At 39.5% G+C, this 21,967-nt stretch overlaps 1 protein-coding gene across 10 annotated transcripts in view; it reads left to right on the top strand.

Moving 5' to 3' along the window:
• Positions 1–21,967, top strand: part of KCNMA1 (potassium calcium-activated channel subfamily M alpha 1) — a 676,533-nt gene that overhangs the window by 605,027 nt on the left and 49,539 nt on the right. For all 10 annotated transcript variants that reach the window (XM_049789608.1, XM_049789616.1, XM_049789609.1 and 7 more), the window contains 3 exons: positions 3,044–3,167; positions 7,980–8,204; positions 10,076–10,268. In XM_049789608.1, the coding sequence (XP_049645565.1) occupies positions 3,044–3,167; positions 7,980–8,204; positions 10,076–10,268 (542 nt within the window). The remainder of the gene's footprint in view (positions 1–3,043; positions 3,168–7,979; positions 8,205–10,075; positions 10,269–21,967) is intronic.

Raw genomic sequence — 21,967 nt, forward strand, 5'->3', positions numbered from 1 at the left:
AATTGATGTGCATGGCATGAGACCTCTGTAGTAGAGGAGGCACTATTATTACTGATGCCTCTGATATTGGTTTTAGGTTTAGGTGCAATTGTTTGGCTCTTCTCTTTTTTGTTTGCAATTTTCTAAGGCACCTCAATGATAATATTGGTTTTATAGTAAAATAAACTATGATTTTTTTCTCATTTTCCAAGATACATTTAGTCTCCTCTAGGATGTTATCCTTGATGTTTCTTAATTAAAATTATTCATATTTTATAAATGTTCTTACTTACCTTGTCCATCAGTTTTCTAAAATGGCACAGTATATCACAATTATTGATTGACATTTCCCCCTACTTTAAAATATGGCTCTCTTTTTGATTCTTTGTGTCATTTTATTATCATACTAACCTCTATTTCTGGTGAAGAAGGGGGTCATATTCACTGGTTGTTTTGCCAATTGAAAGCAAACAACATTCAAAGTCCAGGTAGTGTAACTGTTGAGAAAAGGAAATGACTATTTTTTAGTGAGATTGTTGATGGTCCTTTGATTAGAACTTTTGAGAAAAATTCTGAACAACTTCCATTTAAAGTAGCCAGGAACACTGAGAAACAAATGATTACAGTCTATGTGGTCTGGCAAAACACTAGACTTCCCAGATGCTTCTAGATGTTTAAGTTAAACTTATGGTTTTAGGCCTAGTGCCAGTTTATCCCTGATTTCTACAGACTCTACCCTGCTTACTAAAACTTTATCTTTATCTTTATTTTATTTTGGGGCCAAACCCAGAACTCATGGCTTTGCACTCTGAATCACTCTTGGTGGCACTCAGGGGAGTGTATTGAAAGCTGGTGTTTGAATTCAGGTAAGCATTATCCATGGCAAGTGACTTACCTGCTGTACAATCTCTCCAGTTCTAGGCCTTGACCTTCAAAACTATGGTTTCTTTTTTTTTTTTCTGTGAGTGGAGATGGATCATACTTTCTTCTTTTCTTTTTTAAGAACTGGAGAGAAAAATATAATAAAAGATAGATTCACTACTCAAGGCACACAGTTTTTAAAAGGAATTTTTGCCAGTGACATTTTGCAATAGCATTTTCTTGCTTCCTGATATTATGCACATGTAGTCCTGGGTGTCTTAAATAGTCTGAGAACACAGCAGCTGCATCTCAGAACTTCCTGGGATACTTCTTCCTAGTCAACAAATAAACAGTATGAGAGAGTGTTCATATCAGTTGCAATTAAAATATGTTCTTCTAGAACTGAAACATTTTTATTGTATTTACATTTTCAAACTTCTCCATTGTTGACTTGGAGTCACTTACATATCTTACAAGCAGATACTTTGATATTAAATTTTCTTCAAGGGTAAAAATAGTATTTATTTGTTCTTGCTCTGAGATGATTAATTCTTGTCAGAAAATGTCTCTTTATTTCAGCAGTTTAGTATTGGAAAGTTGTCCTAGTGGTTTCCAACCCTTTAAGACTTACCTACATCACAGCTACTGAAATGTTTTTCTAAGGTGACTGGTTATTTTCCTTTGAAGATCAGATATTTTCTATATTTTCTATCACAAGACAAAATTAAAATGGAAGATACACATGGTGTATTTCATTATTATTTTATTATTATTTCATGTATTTCATGGTATATTTCATGGTGTATATCATTAGATATAACCTAAAAGCAAATATGCGATGAAGGGCTCACAACATGGGGTGAATAAAGTCATGAATAGATAATACTGAACACTTAATTCTAGGTCTGTCACTCATAGAGGAGGAATTACTATTCTATACTCCGTGTTCTGGAGATAGAAATGAGAGGTATTGGAGAAATACTAAAAAAATAATGGTCACACTTTGGTACTTAGACAAGAACATTTAAAAATAAATATATTTTAAATTCATTGGGGGGAATTTCAATTTGCTCATATTTCTTATCTTGAAATGGCAATCATATTCAGGGAAAATATCTCCACTAGCAGGGTAATAATACATGCCCACGATATTTGTAATTCTATTTGTGATCAATATTCTAAAAACCCAAATGGTGCTTCAAAAGCAAAGTGCATGAACTTCATGATAATAAGTTGAATCTGGGCATGGAGAGCGCCCAAGCTGTACAAACACACACCTTGTGGACTGTTGGTATGGCTCTACCAAGACACTGGAGGAAGAAACCTCTGTCAAGGCAGCTCTCTTGTCTATTAGTGAAGGATGCAGAAGAGGGCATATGTAGGATTCCTTGAGAATTCTAGACAAGTTGATTTAGATGTGTCTCAGCTTGTGGCTCTCATCTAAGGAAAAAAATCACAGTTGGGAAGTGCAGGTGTGTGTGTGTTGGGGGGGTAGAGGAATGTCTTTGGATAGTTTGTGAAAATAGATTTGTCAAGACAAAGAGAAAGAGAGGGTGTTGTTTCATATTGAAGTCTTGTGTTCCAGATGTGGGCATTTGGTAGTCGGTTTGCTCTTAAGTGACATGTTGTTGAATCTTTAAAGGGCTTCAGCTGGGGAGAACAAAATCCGATTGGGCAAATTGCTAAAATATTTAAAGTGCAGTCTGTTAAAGCTTTTACTGCGGAGAGCATCACGTCAGAAGTCTTCATCCGAAAGATCGAATAATTGGTTTTCCATCGTTGTGCCAGTCAGTCAGCATGAAACCCTGTTCCTATTCCTTCCTCTTCATAGTCAATGCTAATAGCAACTCCTTGGAATGTGTGTGGTATGGGTGTGCACTTTTTTGTGTGCTGAAGAGACTGATGACTGGTCAAATGAAAGGAGAGTATGATATCCAGAGAAAGGGAGAATACATCTGCAAAATGAGGATCAGAAAAGAAAGATGAAATGATGACCTGGCAAAGTCTCATGGCACTTCAAGGCAGGTCTTAGTATAGGCAGTTGTTTTTGAAGTGCTGGTTCTTCGAGCAAAGGAATGGCCACTAGTGACAACTACTTCCTTGGCATCTTTTATCTCCTCAGAAATCGGACTCAGGGGGCACTTGTCATTTATAATTGATTACCTTTCCCACTTAGAATTTTTTTTGGTCCTTTTCTCCCCAGGCATGACCCTTTGTTAATTCCTGGAAATGATCAGATTGACAACATGGACTCAAACGTGAAGAAATATGACTCCACAGGGATGTTTCACTGGTGCGCACCCAAAGAAATAGAGAAGGTCATCCTGGTGAGTGACAGGTGTAGAAGAAGTGTCATTCATATTTATCCAAAACTCATATTTTCTCAGAATAAAGTTTTCCAAATGATGACAACAATATAGCCCCTGGCTTCAATTGTTTTAAGAATTTATATGTGGAACATGTATTGAAATAGCAAGAACCACAACTCTAATCAGCATGTGGCAAGGGGGGATTATTTCCATCTCTGCATGTATTGTCTCATTTCAGTAGGGAGTGGCCAGATTCAGGGTGAATGTCCTGAAGCCAGAGTGCAACATCATTCCTGTGGACATGGTGGTTGGGCCAGAGCCTGATTGTGCTAGTGCTGCATGACATGGATTTGTTAAAATATCTTGACTACTTTGATCTTCATCTTTTATCTATAAAGATATGAGATAAGATAAAAACCCAGCATAGAACTCAAAAAAATAAAAAGGTTACCTAGCATTGTTAATAAATACTGGGTAAAAAATACCCAATTTGCTATTTATATCTAACCACGTCTTATATCTTTCTCAATAACAACCCAATCTCATTGGGATTCTTTTCAGTGCATGATGTAGACAGGCAAATGCATTTGCTTTGATGATGACAGTGGTAGACAAAGGGTTTACCTTGAGAAAGAGTAAGGAAAGTCTCAGAGGTTGGTAATGAGCTTTGTTCATCTCAATGACTCTAGTTGACTTTTCATCTGTGTCAGGGCTGTCAGTATAGATCACAGTCCTTTCTACTCTTCAGACTTCTCCAATTAACTGTCTTATGTTTTAATGCCAACATTGGCTTTGCCCCAGTTTATTGTTTTACTAATCCATAAAAAATGGATTAATAATCAGGAAAGTCAATGAAAGTTCTCTCTTTTTTTCCCTGTTCCTCTAATCCCCAGATTGACATGGCTTGCTCCTTTATGTCAGCCAGGAAAATCCTATAATTCTGGATATCATGGCAATCCCTCCTAGAAAAAGAAAAACAAAATAATAAAAGCCAAACATACACAACATGGTCTAATTCTTCAGAAAGGTATTATACTAAAATCAACTAAATTCCTCCTGGTTTGATTTGAATGAGCACATGTTCTTTTAATTTAATTGTAATTGAGCATAAGAGCCAATACACATTATATTAAAGTTATTCTGGGCATCTGAAAGTTGCAAAAGAGAAGTGGAGAGAGAGAGTGCAGCAGGAAAGAAAAGCTCTAACCTTGCTTACAGTTGACCTGGGTTTGACCCCTGGACCACAATGGATTCCTGAACCTAGCCAAAAGTGATCCTGAGCACAGAGGCAGAGTAAGTCCTAAGCACAGCCAGGTGTGGTTCCAAATACCAATAAGAAAAAAAGAAAGCTGCAAACCAAAATCTAGAAACTCAGCATTATTAGTAAACAGCCAGAGTCTGACTTACTGGCAGTATACTTGCCTTTCTCACAGGCCCCTGCATGCATTTGTAACCTAATGCACTTTTGTTCTGGTAATCTGGACTCAGTTTGGTATTTCTGCCATCTCCAACCAAACTTGGGGGTCAGGGCCAGAGAGATAATAGAGCAGGTAAGAGTCTTGCCTTGTATACAGCTCATTTCATTTAATCATTGGTAATGCACATGGTCCCTTGAGCCCTCTGGACATAATTATCATGTGCAAAGCCAGTAATTATCCCTGAGCACCATCATATGTGACCCCAACAAAGGTGGTTTGCCATATTTGGCATGGAGGGTTTCCATAGCTTGTCTTGATATTTAAAAGGAAGAAGAAGGTATTGCTCACTAATGTAAATCCAAGTCCTCTACAGACAAGAAAAAATTTATGGAGATAGGTTTCAACTTCTGATATCTGAAAATAATATAATTTAACCCAATATTTATAACCTATCATTTTTGTAATAGACACTGCTCTCTGTGCTAGGGGACAAGAGCTTGTTATTAACTATGTTCCAGTGAGGATAAACAGAAGATACATGTTTATGAGTAACTTGTGTATCAAAATGTATTATTCAGATAATTATGCAGGGTTATGACTAGAAAGGTGCCAGTTGAATCCTTTCGCCAACACAGAGCTCCCTAAATATCTAAGGTCACCCCCAAGATCCAGCTATGTGTAGATGTGCGAAGGTGTATCTCTTCACTATGTGTAAGGACTCTTGCTGCTTTGGGGTGAGAACACATGTATTGGCTTCAATCTTGAAGACTTGCCCATTGAAATATGAAAAGATATGTCCATAAATCAGTCAACTAAAGAGAAATATTTGGAGGCCAAAGATATGCCATTCAAAGTGGGAGAAGAATACGTTTGTAATTCAGAGGCCAGGCAAGTCTTACAGACTTCAACCAGACTGTGTTTGGGATGGGTTTAAAGCCACTCAGGAACAAAATGGTGGGGCCCTGTGGCTGTGTAGTAAAATTTGAGATACACATGAGTAATCACACTAGTAAATCAGACAGCTGGTAGAATCAGCCTCTCTGGAAGGTCCTTCCAAGATTATCCAGGTGCTACTGCTGTGGCTGGGCTGAGATGATGCTTCACTCTTTAGATGGAAATTCCTGAGGATAGTGGCTGTGTCTTGGCCACCTCGTTACCTGATACTGCCTACTATTCCATCTCCCCATTTTCACATTTCCAGCCTCTCCTCTGGATTCAGTTTGGATTCAGTTTAAACCTTTGCAACAAAATGGGTTATCCAATTAAAAGTAATAAGGAGCCCCGTGACAGCAAGCTACAGACCAGGTGACCCACTTTTTGAGTCTCCAGTTACTCACACTTTCATGCAACCAAGATAGCTAAACTACTGATATCCCCCCCCCCCCAAGAAGCTGTGATGTGGAACATGAGTCCCCTGTGGGTCCTCCTTGGTCCCAGCTTAAAAGACATTTCTAGTAGCCCAATGTGTAGGTGTCCCTGTGAGTTGTAGAGAGGAAACCAATAATGGTGACAGCCCGTGCCTTAGTGTAATGATTAGGAAGTGAAAGCTAGCTTCTCTCTCTCCTTGGGGGTTACTGTAATAACTCTGACATTGTCGTGAATTGCAATATTGGCATTTAAACAATCAATACACTGGTCAATTGGAGGGATTAAATTGAACAGAGTTGGATATGTGCTTTGGACATTAATATGCCTCCCCCAAAGCATTGTAAGTCACACAGGGGCATCCAGGCACACAGTGGGTGGGTGGGGAGGAAGGACAGTGAGGTGGGTTGTGTTTGGGAAGAAAGGGAGACAGAGAAAGGCCTAGAATTGTGTTTGTGCTTCAATAATACAGTGAACCAAAGGGCAAGCAGAGCAGAACATTTGTGTTTCCAGGGAAACTCAAAGTGATTTTATTCTTTCAGATTGAGGTAAAAGAATGTCTTCATTTGACTCTGTTATGGCTGCAGGCCTAGATTTGGGGAAAATCTTGTTGCTTTTATTGATATAACTCTAGATACTTTTTAATGATTATTCAAGAGTTTTTCTTTCTTCATTTTATACATATTGGACTATTCTGCCCCTGTCCCTGAAAAACTTAAGGATAGAGTGACTCTAGATTAGCAGACTTTTCCTGTAAAGGTCATATACTAAAGCTTTAGAATTTTCTGTCACAACTATTTTTTTTTCCTTTGTGGGGTACTCCCAGCAGTGTTCAGAATTTACTCTTGGCTCTGCATTCAGGAAATATTCCTGGCAGTGCATATGCACCATAGGGATTCAGGGGATTGAACTAGGGTTGGTAGCATGCAAGGCAAGTGACTTCCCCATCACTCTGGCCCCTGCTGTCACAACTAATAAACATTACTATCATTGTATAAAATCATTCCTATTTATCACTTAAATGGATAAGTATGTCAGTTTCAATTATATTCTACTCAAGTTTGAACATCAGGAAATTTACAACTATTATGGAGTAGTCTTTATTTAATTTCTTTCAACCATTTAGTACAGTTGTAAAACCAGTCTTAGCTCTGTAACCATACAAAAGCTGGTGGTAGATCAGATTTTCTGTGAGGGCCCTGGTTTACCAAATTTTTTTTTGAGCCACACCCATTTGATGCTCAGGGGTTACTCCTGGCTAAGTGCTCAGAAATTGCCCCTGGCTTGGGGGGACCATATGGGACGCCAGGGGATCGAACCGTGGTCCTTCTTTGGCTAGCACTTGCAAGGCAGACACCTTACCTCTAGCGCCACCTCACCGGCCCCGGTTTACCAAATTTTTATGGATATATCTTCTCCTTACTGCTGCATGCTGCATTGTGATATCTTACTGATGAGTCTAGAACACAGATTTAGAATTTCTAAAGATAGAACCAACAAAAACTGATCATTTCAACATCCTCTCAACAAGATAGATCAAAAAAGCAGCCCATTTCTCTGCCAAAAATACAATTTTGTGCATCTAAGCCATTATATTTTTAAAATACTAAAATACTGCTTTTCCCTTTCTCTTATCTTCCCTCTTAAGATCTATTCTCAAAGATTTTCTTATAGGCATTAAAAATACGTTTTATTTGATCTGCCCCATATAGTCACTTTCTAGGAGTGATCCCTGAGCATAGAGTCAAGAGTAAGCTCTGTAAAGAGCTGGGTGTGGGCCCCCCAATTTTTTTTGTCAAAACAGGTAATGAGCTACATAGGTTTATGTTCATAGATACATATTTCACCAATAAAATACACATATATCTCAATATATAAATATATAAGGCATATTTTATAGCAGTGATAAAAATAATGGCACAATGTATAACATAGAAAATGTTGAAAAAAATATCTACTGTGTGTCAATTCACACAATTCTTTTTCTGTTCTGATCACAACTTTTGAGGTCTTATGCCCAATGCTTATGACATTGTCCTTGTTGCAGACTCGAAGTGAAGCAGCTATGACTGTCCTTAGTGGCCACGTGGTGGTATGCATCTTCGGTGATGTCAGCTCAGCCCTCATTGGCCTCCGGAACCTTGTGATGCCTCTTCGTGCCAGCAACTTCCACTACCACGAGCTCAAACATATTGTGTTTGTGGGGTCCATTGAGTACCTCAAGCGAGAATGGGAGACACTTCACAACTTCCCCAAGGTGTCCATATTGCCTGTAAGTGCAGGATCCCTCTTACTCATGTTTTTGATCCTTTTCTTTCACACACACACACACACACACACACACACACACACACACACACACACACAACAAAACAAAACAAAATAAACCAATGCCAGATGTGACTTTGACTAGAGAATATAATATGTTTGTCTAAATAGAAAATAAAGGATAATAATTTTTTGGGTGGTGCTGGCTATACTTGATGGTGCTCAGGGCTTACTTCTGGCTCTGCACTTAGAGGTCACTCCTGCCAGGGATCAGGGAACCATATGGAATGCTGGGGATTGAATCCAATTTGGCTGCATGCAAGGCCAGTACCCTGCCCACTGTCCTGGCTCTCTAGTCCCTCCAGACTAATTTCTGGTGTCAAGCTCAATCTTCTGAAAGCCCCATCTTTAGACAGGATAAAGGGAGGAAGGCACCTCAAAGTATAAATATGGTCATTGGCAGACCATTTTCATATAGTTGGCCATCACTCCAGTCTTCAGACAAGCTCAAGTCTCATTCATCATGCAGAGAAAATAAGCAAGTAGACCAAGGAAACTAGAAGCTGAGTATGAATTTTATACTAGTGCCACATGACCTTCAGTGCAGTGCCATGGTGCAGTGGATGGTGTTTGGCTGTGGTGGTCAGAATACTCTACTCCAATACATCTTGCTTATATTTTACCCACCCCTGCCTTCTATACTATGGCCTCCTTAATCCAAACTTTTTTTTCTACTGATTTTGTCATGAATATAATTTAAAAAACAAATCAGTTTAATAGCTTATTTATTTTTAATTACACCACTAATATACAAATATGTTCTTGTTATAAAATATTCAAAGAACAAGACGCGTATAAAGTTAAAAACAAACTTTCCCTTCAACCCCCACAATCTTCTCCTCCCTAGAGGTAATTACTGTTATTAGTTGTGTGTATTTTTCCTGAACTTTCTTTCTGAATATACATATACTTATAAATGCATTCATGAACACTTTAAGTCTGTATTTTATTATTATTTTTTTACATAAATGAAATTCTGCTTTGCATTCTGTCTAAAAAGTTTGTGGTGGGATCATTTTTCTTTAGCTTGTTCCTCTGTCCTTGAGATTCTGCAACACCAATACCGACAAAGAAATATTTTCATCTTTTACATTGAACTAACTCTTATATTCATGTTTAGTCAGACGACTTTTAAGTTTTTGGACAATTAATTCATTTACTTGTATTATTATTTTTATTGCTGAAAATATGCAATACAATGATATAATCTAAGACTTAATTCCTTTCTATCTTCCCCTTGCAAGCTGCCCACAATTTCCACTCACCTCCCCGCCCCCCCCCCATCTCTCTGATCAAGCAGAGCTTTTAGCCTCCTCAAATAAAGGCAACACTCTGTTTGTTTTTGGCTGTCTTGGAAATACCCACTAGAACTGCTATCATTTGCCTGAGACATAGTGACCAGCTATGAAACAGACCAGTATTAGAAATCCAAACCCTCCTTTCATTCTGAAAGCCAGAGAAGGCTACAGGACAGTTCCTTCCATCAAGACCATTTCAGGCATGGAGAAGCAGTAGAAACCTGGCTTTATTCCTCTCTCTCACTTGCTAGTAATAGCTTGATTGACTATTGAGAGCCAACCCCAGACACTGCCATCAGCATCAACTACCCTTTAGATTAGCCACAGTTCCTATTCCCTGGAATGTAGTTAGGCCAGCTGAATGTCAAGACTTAAAAAAGAGGCTTGTTCAATCATTTCCCAAAGCTCTGGCTCCATCTTTAATTTGTCTTTATTATTATTATTTTTTTGCCTCTTTCCCTCTCACCCCTGTCTCACATTTGCTTCTCGTTTTGATTCCTTTCCTTTCCTGCCAAAGGGTACACCATTAAGTCGGGCTGACTTAAGAGCCGTCAACATCAACCTCTGTGACATGTGTGTGATCCTGTCTGCCAATCAGAATAATATTGATGATACTTCGCTGCAGGACAAGGAATGCATCTTGGCATCCCTCAACATCAAATCTATGCAGTTTGATGACAGCATTGGGGTCTTGCAGGCGAATTCCCAAGGTAAGGACAGCCTATAATACTTCTTTGTGGAGCCCTTGGGGGACAGGAGCTGGCAAGAGGGATACATCCTTCATGCTGCAGTTCAAAGAGGCTCACTTCAGCCTGCCTGGCAGTGTTACTGACACTCTGTGATGGCTCACAGAGAGGAAGCTGTGCCCACTTTGTGCCATCCTGGCTTGAGCGATGACTGCCCCCGTGCAATATAGCACAAATCACTTCTTAAGCCTTCCCAAATAGTGAGTTTATGGCCAACCTCACCTGATAAATGTGAGAAAACCAAAACAATGTTTGTTGAACAATGCATGCTCTGTGTTTTCTTAAAACACACAGTTTGGGTATTGATCTGGGGACAAGGCTGTTAGGTTTCACCATTTTGGGGCTGTTTCATGGGGTGTTAAATTTATTTTGCCACATTTAGACCAAGGGGCAGGGAAGGCCTCTGGAGGTGGAGAACTTCCTGGAGAATCACTTTCCAAGATGTGACATCCATTCCTGCCCACCCTCCATGCAGGGGCTTGACAAGAGTTAATTGATGCCCATCTGACTGCTCTGCTCCATTTATCTTCCCTGTTATTTGCTTTGGGGCATATATAGAGGAAAGCTGTCATCTAGGTGCCTCTGAGTAGAAGCACAGCAAAAACTTGGCCACAAACAACTCCATTGCTCAGGGCAGGAAAGGGTATGAAGGTGTGTCTTCTTCTGAGTGCCTTGGCCTCCATGAATAACTCATGGTCATGTGGTCCACTGTATATGTGTGTACGAGTGTGGCATCAGGCACTCAAGAGGAGCCTGAATTTTTTCCTTCCAGGAGGGAGAGTGGTGGCTGCAGTCATGAAAAACTAGATTATGGCTGTGAAGCACCATCTCTTTTAGATGAGAAAGTTCAGCTCCACTGTGCATCTGAGTTCTGTGTGCGTTTGTCAATCAGCTCAATCTTGGGGCGCAACAGAGCCAAAAGTTCCTAGGCTTTTATTTTTCTGTGTTATTCTGGGCTGGAACCTACCAAAGGGACAAGTATGGAGGAGGGGATTTTGAAAGGGACCTAGATTGGAATCAGCTGCCTTCAGACCACAAGCCAACACAAGCAACTTCAAAGCAACTTTAAGGGAAGACCCTGACTTCCATTGCTGGGAACTAGAGAGGGGATGGGAGATTGAGCGCCACAGACCCTTCTACTTGGTGTTGGACATGCAGCAATTAATAATGTGACCTCTTTGACTTTTCTTCCTCTCATCCTTCCAATGTATTGAGTCCACTGCCAATTTCTTTCATCAGTGGGCTAGAGTAGATTCTTTCTTGACATAACCTGAACTGAGAAAGCCTGAGGCTACTCCAGCATGTGCCCTCTTTCCTCCACATCTCATTCTCAATTGGGCCCAAATAGACACAACAAAACATTAGGATGGAAAGTGATTACACTTTTATCTAGCCGGCTGTTGAGGGTGCAGCCAGGCCCACCTTTTGTTCAAGCTAAAGATGTGGAGGTGAAAAAGGTAGCTACAGAGAGACAAGTGAGGACTTGTCAAACAAAGCTAAGCGAAGCAGGTTACAGTTGGCTTGTGCCTTTCAGAATCTGTTGCTCTTCCTGCTATACCATGTGGCTTCCCCAGAGGCCTGGTTAAAAATGCAAGATCTCTTGCCCACTCTGGTAGGTATCTACTGGCTTCAAATATGCATTTACACAGAAGTCCCCATGAATTTTGCTTTAAGTCACAATACATTTTCATGCTTACAAAGCCCAGTCTAGTGTACATTCTAGCCAATTTGATGAGCTGTTATTCATCTCCCAGGAAGAACTAGCAAAGAGAGTGGAAAGATGAGTAAGTAGTGGTACTGCCTTCTTTTGGTAGCAGAAGGCAGCAGGAAGGGTTGGGACTGAGCGTGAGCAGGCAGGAAATGATGCCTTTCTAGGCTCAGCTTATTTCCTCTCAATTTCTTCCTCATGATTCTTGAGGTACAGAGATAAAAATCCCAGTGTGTTATTTAAGTTCTTAGGGATCAAACACCAGGTGGAGCCTTCCAGCTCTCAGAAACCTTCCCAATACTAGTTGATGGTCAAACCTGGGAAAATAGTTCCACTCTCCTCCTTGTCCATAGGCACTCACTCTCCAATTCTCAGATGCTTTTAACACAGGAGTGAGCAAGAAAAGTGGGGTTGATCAGGAAATTGAGAGAAAAGTGAATGGTGAGCCATTTTTTCCTTTATTTGAAAGGACACACCTGTGCACGCACACACAAACCAAAAAAAGGCAGAGGTTCTGCTCACTGGCCTGTGTGTTTTCCACTGACTACTGTAGATGGGCATATGGAGTAGATCATAAGTTCCTAAAATTAGCAGCCAGGTGCTCTGTCCATAATGAGCATCCATAGCAGACATAACTACAGTAGGGTTTTATTTCTCCTTATTTCCTTACACTGCTGCTCCCTTGGTTTTGGTCTCTAAAAATCTCCACTGGTGACACTCTGACCTTGCAAGTGAAATGATTAGGCAGTGGTTTATCAATACTGAAAGTCAATCTTCTATATCTGCTCCCTGCCTAGGGCATGAGTGAATTATATGCTTACCCCTGGCTATTTGAGATAAAGAGGCCACTCTGGGAATTTATCCAGTCAGCTGATTTTCAGCCTGTTTTTTTCTCCTTGGGACCTTTTTGTCCAATGGATACTAATTGGCCCCAGATACTTGAGTTAGTTAACTTCCCATCAGAATGTTTTTGTTTTTATTTATTTATTTTTAGGTCACACTCAGAGGTGCTCAGGGGTTACTTCCTAGCTCTGTACTCCAGAATTACTCCTAGTGGGCTCAGAGAACTATATGGCATGCAAGGATTTAAACCTGGGTCATTTGTATGCAAGGCAAACACCCTCCCTGCTGAACTAAATTTCAAGTTTCAAACGGATTTTACTTTGTACTTTTCATTTTGAGAAGTACATCTGCCTTCCCCTCAGTAATAACAACTTAGGTTCCTATCCCACATTTGATCACTATTTTGATGAAATCTGTCCATTGTTTTGTTCTGAGAGTTATGTTGCTATTGCTCCAGAACTCAGGGGGACAGAAATCTGGTCTTAAACAAATCTATATGCTTTTGAGTAAGAATAGTTATACACCTTATGTCAAGTTCCCGTGGCATGATAGAACACAATTTAAAATATTTTTTTAACATTGTCAGGATTTGTTTTCATGCTCCTGCTCCTGTGTGCTATTTGGTGTCCTAGACCAAGAAACCTCTTGTTCCCTGTTTCCCCCTCTGCCCCATCTCCTGTGGCTTTCATTCTTAGAGACCACATGGTGTCAGAACTGGCCTAGCCTAGGGACTCTAGACCAGACACTCTCTGAAAAGATCTGAGATCTGATGGCTGGTTGTCAAAAACAATTACAGAGAAAGGTGGCATCCTCATGCTGGATGGTATATCCAATGTGACATTTGGGTCTATGAGATGCAGTTTTAATATCCACAGCAGGCAGAACTGCAGTGACAATTACATAAAGCAGGTGAAACTACTTCTTGCTGGTCAGCAAACATCAGCTCAGAACCACTTTACAGCTCTTTACCAGCAACTAAGTGCCTTTATTTACAGAGTGCCTGTCACTTCCCTTTGGCTGAAGAGCTGGTGTATTATTTAGCACGCATTTATCAGGGTAAAACATTTCAATTTAAATCAACTGGTACAAGAGTGGCTCTTGCCAGACTGTTTTCCTGCGGTTCAAAAAGACAAGAACTGAGCTGGCTCATGGAAGGGAGGATGAGCAAAGGAAGTCAGGGCCAGACTCAGAAAACCACTTGATTTGGTGCTTGGGAAACAGAATCATTTCATCTTCCCTGATGCTTTTATACTGATTTATGAGTGGGCATTGCATAGATTCTCCCTGTTTACTCTTTTAGAAAAGGTAACTCTTCAGAGAAAATAAAAGATACATAGATGAATTCCCCTATATTTTAGGTACTTCAAAGTAGCAGGACACAAAAATAACCTAGATTTGCACTTTTACTATTTGGGCTGGGGAAATAGATGAAAAGAGAGGAGGTTTTCCCCTAACCAATCATGCTATAATGAGACAAGGACCAGCACAGAAATACATGAGCATAGAAGATTTTTGTTCTATATTTTCAAGGACTTGAAAAGGCTTCCAAGAAGGGGTGACATTTGTGAATGAGTTGAATATAACTGCTGAACACATAGAATGTGTCTAGTGTTATTGAGGAACTGAATCTTGCTTTTTATTAACTTTTTATATATTTAAATATGAATGTTAACAGATGGCCAGTTATAACCATGTCAGACCACACAGGTCTACATCATATTTTTGTTGCCTTGCTAAATATTAAGGTTTAGAGCATGATGATTTTTAATTCTTTAATAGAACAACAAAAATGTGAGTATGGTTTAGAGGCAGAAAAAAATCTGGAGCTATTTTAGAAGCTGTATAAGAAGACTACCAGGCAGGATGTCTACTACAAAATACTAGAAAAGATAAAATGAGGGCTAACAATGAATCTTTGATAATACCAATAATGAAGGAACACTAGAAATTGAAATGGATTTGATGCAGAAATAATAACAATTGGTGAATAGTTGGATGGGAGGAGATGTCAATGAGCAAGGGTCGGAAGCAGCATCAGGAATGTTTTGAGATTGGCAACTGAGTAGATGTAGAAGCCAGTGGCCAGAAGAAGAACTAGATCAGATGGGCAAGATGAGGCTGGAGAAAGCTCACTCTGTCTTCTACATTGTTCTTTGGATTATTCTTGAGGAATTAAAGGATAAGGACAGTTGGGACAGGAAATTAATCAAGATCAAGGTTCAGAATAATCTTCTTGTTTTCATGCCTAATTGTGTAGAAATGACTAGGATTAACCAAGTGTTCGAATGAGCATCAGCAAAGACCAGTTGAGAATGGGATGCTAAAGAGGCAATGTAACAATCATCATGGCCCTGCAGTTTTCTCTGCAGTGTTAGGTGCAAAGAGCAAAGAACGTATATGTTGGCTTTATCTTGGTCTGATGATGCAGGAGAAGTAAAGAATTTTATGGCGCTTCAGAGAAAATATTAGAATTGATTGCCAGGTCTAAGATGGATACGTCAAGCAAGAGAGGAAGATGAATAAGGGTCTAGAAATAAAAATTGAATCAAGAAATAAATACTGGGGCTGGGTGTCTGTGAAAGAACAGTATGCTGGGTAAGGGGTGGAGAGAACTAAAGAGTTGGAGGGATGATCTGAAATAGAAATAGGTGATAAACTCAGAAAATAAAATAGTTCTTTTAGAATCGCTGTGTTACTAGAATCTCCAGATTTGGAGCCCAAAGCAAGTTCATCTGAGCACCACAAGGCGCTGTTATCATTCAACTACCAACAACTGTAATAGCAATGCCAGTGCTCAATGGACTTTGTCACTATCCATGGATGGCCTTTGGTCCAGGGACATGATACATATTTATTAGATAATTGATTTCATCTATGACTGAAGATCATAGAATTAAAAAGGTTTTGTGTTTTTAGGCCAGAGGATAGTTTCAAAACACTGGAGCACAGACTTTGCAGAAGTCCAGATTTGATCCCTATTATAACATAGTATCCTGAGCATAGCTGGGTGTGACCCCCAAGAACCAAGCAAGAGTAGCCCTTGAACAGTGCTGGGTGTGGTCCCAATTGATCAAGAGGCCAATATGTGTGTTCATGTGTATGTAAATGTTCTTTAACAATTACAGTATATCTGGTCTAGATTAAAAGAGAACCTCAGGGAAGGGGGAAAAAAAAAAGAGAACCTCACTTTGAATGGGAACACTGGTGAAGAGGTGTTGCTTGTTGTTGTTTTCTTGCAACTGATTGCCATGAGATAATTACAATTCATGGAGGTTATTGGGTAATATAGAGAGAAGTGGATTTGAGAGACACTTTGAAATTATTTTTAGGATTTCAGCAGGTAGATAGATGGAAATATAACTGGGTGCAAAATAAAGCAGAAGGGAACAATGGGTACCTGGGGTGTAATCAAAGGAAGACAGTTTAGCTTGAATTTGGGGTACAAGCAACAGAAGGCAGAGATAAAACTAAAACTTGGGCTGAGAATTTAAGATTTTTTTCCTTGGGAGTCTGTTAGGCTTTTTGACTTTATGAGTTAGAAAGCTTCAAATAATTCAGTAGACAATGAGAAGCCACAGAAAGTAATAACTGACCCAAGCTTTGGGAACATTGGCCTTGGGGAAGCGAAGGATACAGTGAGCTGTGTGAGGACTGTGACCTCCAGAAGTCAACAGAAGCTTTGAACCAGTAAAGGTATGAGACATTCTAATGTAAGACCTAGTATGCCTGAACCATGAAGTTCCCCTTCCAGTGGTGATAGAGGACAGGGATGCCACTTATCAGCTATGTCCTATAGACTGAAAGATCTGAAACATTAGGAAGAAAGTTCACCTGCTGGGAACATAAAAGCAGGTGGTACAAATAGTGGGAAAGTGCAGTTAGGCCAGAGAAGAGACCACTAAGCCAATAATAGAGTCATCCTGGACAAGAACTGAATGCTGAAAGGAGATAAAGTAATGTGCATTATATCCCTTTAGTCAGAGTATTATAAATCACAGTGTCTAAAAGGGAGGAAGGGAGAGAAAGAGAGAAAAAGAGACAGAGAGAGAGAAAGAGAAGAAGATAGAGAGACAGAGAAGAAAAAATATCTGTACCAGCAGCAGGCAGGTGTGTGGGTGGGAGGGAAACTTGGGGCATTGGTGGTGGAAAATGTGCATTGGTGAAAGGCATTGGATAGTGTATGACTGAAATTTAATCAGGAACAACTTTGTAACTGAAGAAGAAAACTATTATGAACAACCTTTTAACCATGGTGTTAAAAATATAGTAGGTAGTAAACATGTTATAGTAAATACAGGAAAGAGGCAGAAGTACAGACACACCCTGTTGTTTTGCAGTCCAGGAGTGGAGTCTCAGGGGAGAGGACTGAGGAAAGAGACTTGGGGACAGAATCCTACAGGGCATCTTAGAGAGAAACATTAGGAGAAACTTCAGAATAAGCTGAGTTGGTTCCCAGTGTGATCAGAGAGAGAACACCCATTATTGATCCATGACCATGGTCAACTAAACTTCTCTTTTCTCTTAATCTTTTTCTCTTCTCTCCAATGGAAAATTATTTAGATAAGACAAGTTCCTTAGTTTTTAGTAACAAGAATATATTTTATTTTGATAACACAAGTATCTGTGTTCTAGATACTCTGCCTTCTCTTTCCAGAGGGAGATCTCTGCTATTTGGCAGCATTGGGGGATTCTAACAAGTCGGTTTGTGGCACTGCCTTTGTGTCTAAAATAAAGAAAGGCCTGCATTGAAGTGAAGTGGGTGGGTGCATATAAGGCCTTTGATTTTTTTTTACCCCTACAGACCATCCCATGTGTGAGTGCCCTGCCATGTCTCTTGCTAACTTGCCTACTTTTCACCTAAGGAGCCCACCTTTTCCTCTGCACACCCAGATTGTTCTCTCTCTCTTAAAACTGTGCACATTTCCACACACATTCTCTCTCCTTGGAAGCATAGAAACCTTTGTCAGCTGCTCCTGTATAACATTTCATTACCACAATATTCTCTCTCAATTCTGAGCTGGTGGTGGGGGAGAAGCCATTTTTCTTTATACCCACTGAATGAACAAAGCTCTGCACTAAAATATTTTTCTTCAATGGTAACTGAAACTGCTATTGGTTTTCATCCCAAAAGCAGGAAGACAATTATACTTAACTGTTTGGAGATTTATAAATACCAGACTGGAGTAGCCTCTAGGTAGTAACTTTAGAGACCCAGCCCAATAATTTTCTTTTATTGGTTTGTGATTTAGATCTTATTTGGAACTCTCTATAATAAGAGGAGTACATTTCATTAAAATAGCTTACTAAACAATAAAGAAAATCTGGCTTAGGGCTCCAAGCAAGTATCCAATACAGAAAAGGGCCCTGCCCTATTCCATTTCTTCCACGGACACCACAAGATGAATCTCAGCACAGAACTGCAGATGTAGCTCAGAAAAGCAGCAATTACAGCTGGTTCAGAATGACTTCAACTTGGGAGAATTTTTCCTACACAGCGCATTTCACCACATGATAGATCCACTGAAGACTGCTGTTTACTGTTCTTGTAAGTTTACTATTATCGCTGGCTACTGTTCTCCTAAACAAAAGAAACAAGAAAAAAATAATAACCCCTGATGATGAAGTCCCCTTAACAAGAGATCAAAAGACTGGACCATTTTCTATGGAAGGTCTTATGCCTTCTCAAAGTCAAGTTCTTTCTTGGGTAGTGACTATATTTTAGAAAGGACAAAATAAGCCTTTTCCTTTCACATGCACATAGCTTTTCCCCACTCAGACTGTGCAGCTTGGAAGAACTGTAGTGGAGGAAAGTTTTAACTGAAAATGGGCAAGAGATGTGGAGAGACCCTGGGTTTGGAATTTATTGGGATCTTGCGAACTGCATTCCACCTTTGAGCCCTTGTCCCTAGCTCTACACTTCTTTTTAAAATGGTCAATTTTTAATTCAGGGGAGCACATTGATAGACAATAGTTCATTTAATTTACTGCAGCAGAGGTGCTTTATTGTACAGATGAGAAAACAGAATCTAGGAAAATTTAGCAGTATGTCAAAGCCCATAGCCTTGTTCTGCGAACATGGAAGTTAGTTGATCCCGAATGTATTGATTTTAGGGCTTTGCTTTTTTCCTCATATCTATATGCCCCATGAAAGGAACAAATATTATTGTGAGGAAACAGATCTGAATCAAATTTGCTTTTTAGGGGTTAAAGAAGCATCCCTGGGGACAAAAGTTCTGAGACAGAAAGCACTGGAGAAATGTTTGTCACTCCTAAACTGCCCTTTATATTCATAGACCTGACTCTTGTGAGAAATGTTCTTGTCTCTGTGCATCTCTTTTTCATTGGTCTCTGCCATATGTTTACCAATGACCAGAGACACCAGATAGTCAGTCTGTCTTCCTGGCTAAAGAACTTGATAATTAGACAAGTATCAAGTTGGAAGAAATCTGAAAAGGTGCTTAGCCTACTCTTTCAAATCATTACAAGTTGACTTTGTAATTCTCAAATGGAAGGTGGAAAGTTTGAGATACAAATATTCGCAGGATCTATTATAAGGTTCTCTGGAAGTTTGTAATATTTTTTCCAAATTTTTGTCTATTTATAAAACTCTTGTAATATAATTTATAATTAGAGAAATTTAGAAGAAGTATTCTCTAAGGATCCCAATGAGATCGTGTTTAAGGATGAGTTGAGCAATGATTTTTTTGCTGAGCATCAGTGTGATCAGACCCCATGCCTGTGACTAGAGCTCTGCCCTTTCCATGGTTCTTATGTAGCTAAAGGGCTCTATCAGCAAAAGTTATACACACAGAATATAAGTTGTAGGGTGTGATATGAATATGCATGGTTAGCAATATGGTATTTAAATATTTTGCAGGATGCATGTTGTGAGTCATTTGTAATTGTCAGACAGGAATTTATACCGCATGCTGTGAAGACAGCCTGTATTCCTCAAGGTTGCAAATTGGAGTTCAAGACAACCATCCAGTGCATTTTAGTCTTTATCCATCCTGTCAAAGGCAGTCTTTATCTGATGTCATAAAACCTTGATTTCTTTTTTTTTAATATATTTTTTATTTAAGTAACATGATCATAGTTGGGTTACAGTCATAACCAGAACACGTCCCCTTCACCAGTGTAACATTATCCTCTCCCTGTTTCCCATCCCCTGCCTGTATTCGAGACAGGCATTCTACTACAGTTATTTGTTTTTAAGTTCAGTAAATTGTATTTTTTTCCTTAAAGGATAAGAGTAAAAAAATATAGTAAAGGTGTGATAGTGGTAATCACCGTTGTTTGCATAGGTCCAGAAAAATGGGGAAAATGGAAAAAAATCCTTGACCTGATTACAAAAAGGCCTCACCACAGAAGTTTATTGGCATAAGACCGACTCTGGGTTCCAGGCATACCAGTCCATCCAACTCGAGTCATTCTCAAGGTCCCGGTGAAACTTTTTCACACTTTAGCTATTGTTGGTATCAGATTTTTATATTTAAAGACTCTGGATTCTGTGCATTTCTTTTATCCATGTCAGGCTGATGTGGAGCATTCTCTAGTTTCAGCATACCATTATATGTGGAGCGATCTGCCCTGCATGCAGATTGTTGCTGAGTTGTCTGTATGTTGGGTGCACTCTTTGGAGTAAGTCAATGCCAACGCATTCCCTGGTAGAGGCTTGGATCCTGGTAATGTTATAGACAGTTGTGGTTGTTTCCATAGATGGTATCCATTGTCCAGGTGTGTGTGGGCGATGCCCATTCTTCTGAGGCCTGAGCTAAATCATTATGCCAATGTTCAGGGTAAAAGGCCTAATTACATTACCAAATTTGTGTTCCCATCTCTATTAGATAAGAACTTATTTGCATATGTATTATTTTTCCATTTTAATGTGCCTATGCAAAAGAGAAGCAATGCCACAAGATATCGTTGGTGCATCTGGGGGCTGACGAATAAAGTCCAACATTCCCCGTAACTTGGTACAAACATGAAATCTATACAGAGATACTCTTCTACCAGTATTGCTTATAAAATAGATCTCAAAGGGGTAAAATCAAACAATCAAATAACAAATCCAGTAGGCAAAATTGTCACTATATGAGGATATTCGAAAAGAGTTATAGATGTTAAGGGAATACATCTGAGATATACAAAGGAGATACATGTGACCCTTTTATCTTTTAAAAATAGTCAAGAGGGAGGGGGGTGTTTCCGACACACCACTTTGGTCTGTGATTTGGACAAGCGAAGAGAGCATGGAGCCATATCCTCCCCTTGTTGCCTGCTGAAGCTTTCGACTCCCCAAGAGGCGTTTGCTTCCTAATTGCTGGAAGTTGAAAGTTCAGCAGTCCCTAAAACCTTGATTTCTTTTTTAAACAATGGCCCTACAATAAAAAAACCACTTGACTTAGAAGTGACTTTAGTTCTAACTCTATAGAATACTCAGGGATCTGGCTGCTCATTAAGTACTTTGTGGTTATATTTTTGGAGAATTTATTTCCCCAAATTTAACAAAAGCAATATTGTAGGTATTGAACCTCTTGTAGTATATCTATAGTTAAGAGTTTTGCCTAGATAGTCTAGTAGTAAGTGGTACATAATCACCTACATTGTTATGAGAAGATATCCTTGCTTTGGGTTGTGATAGGGTGATGTGGATAAGATTCCAGAGGGGAATTTTAGAGCATTATTAGGAAGCTACAGCACATAGTGAAGGCAAAGTAGGAAAGGAGTAAGTGCAGACACTTAGTCATGGAAGGTTTGTGTATTTTATGAAGAATAGCTTGACCATGTCAAAATTGCTGTCATCAAGAGGACTTAAAGGTAGTCAAGGAAATACTTGTAGAAGTCACCTTTAACTTGGATAGAACCTTGAAAGAATGACACTGGGGTAGGATGGAGGGAGAATTCCCTCTTTTATTTTTCCCTACCTTATCTCTTCACCTCTACAAATAGTTAGGAATAGTTCAATGCTTAGAAAAACATCTCTCACATAGTACATGTTGAATGGAGGTCTACTGAGAAAGCAAATATCTATAGTTTGCAGAGAATTCTCTCTGAGTCTGACCTCACAGGAGATCAACAGCTGGGCACTTTTATTAAGTGCCTTATCTTT

This window comes from Suncus etruscus, chromosome 15, assembly GCF_024139225.1.
Source record: "Suncus etruscus isolate mSunEtr1 chromosome 15, mSunEtr1.pri.cur, whole genome shotgun sequence".
Lineage (NCBI taxonomy): Eukaryota > Metazoa > Chordata > Mammalia > Eulipotyphla > Soricidae > Suncus > Suncus etruscus.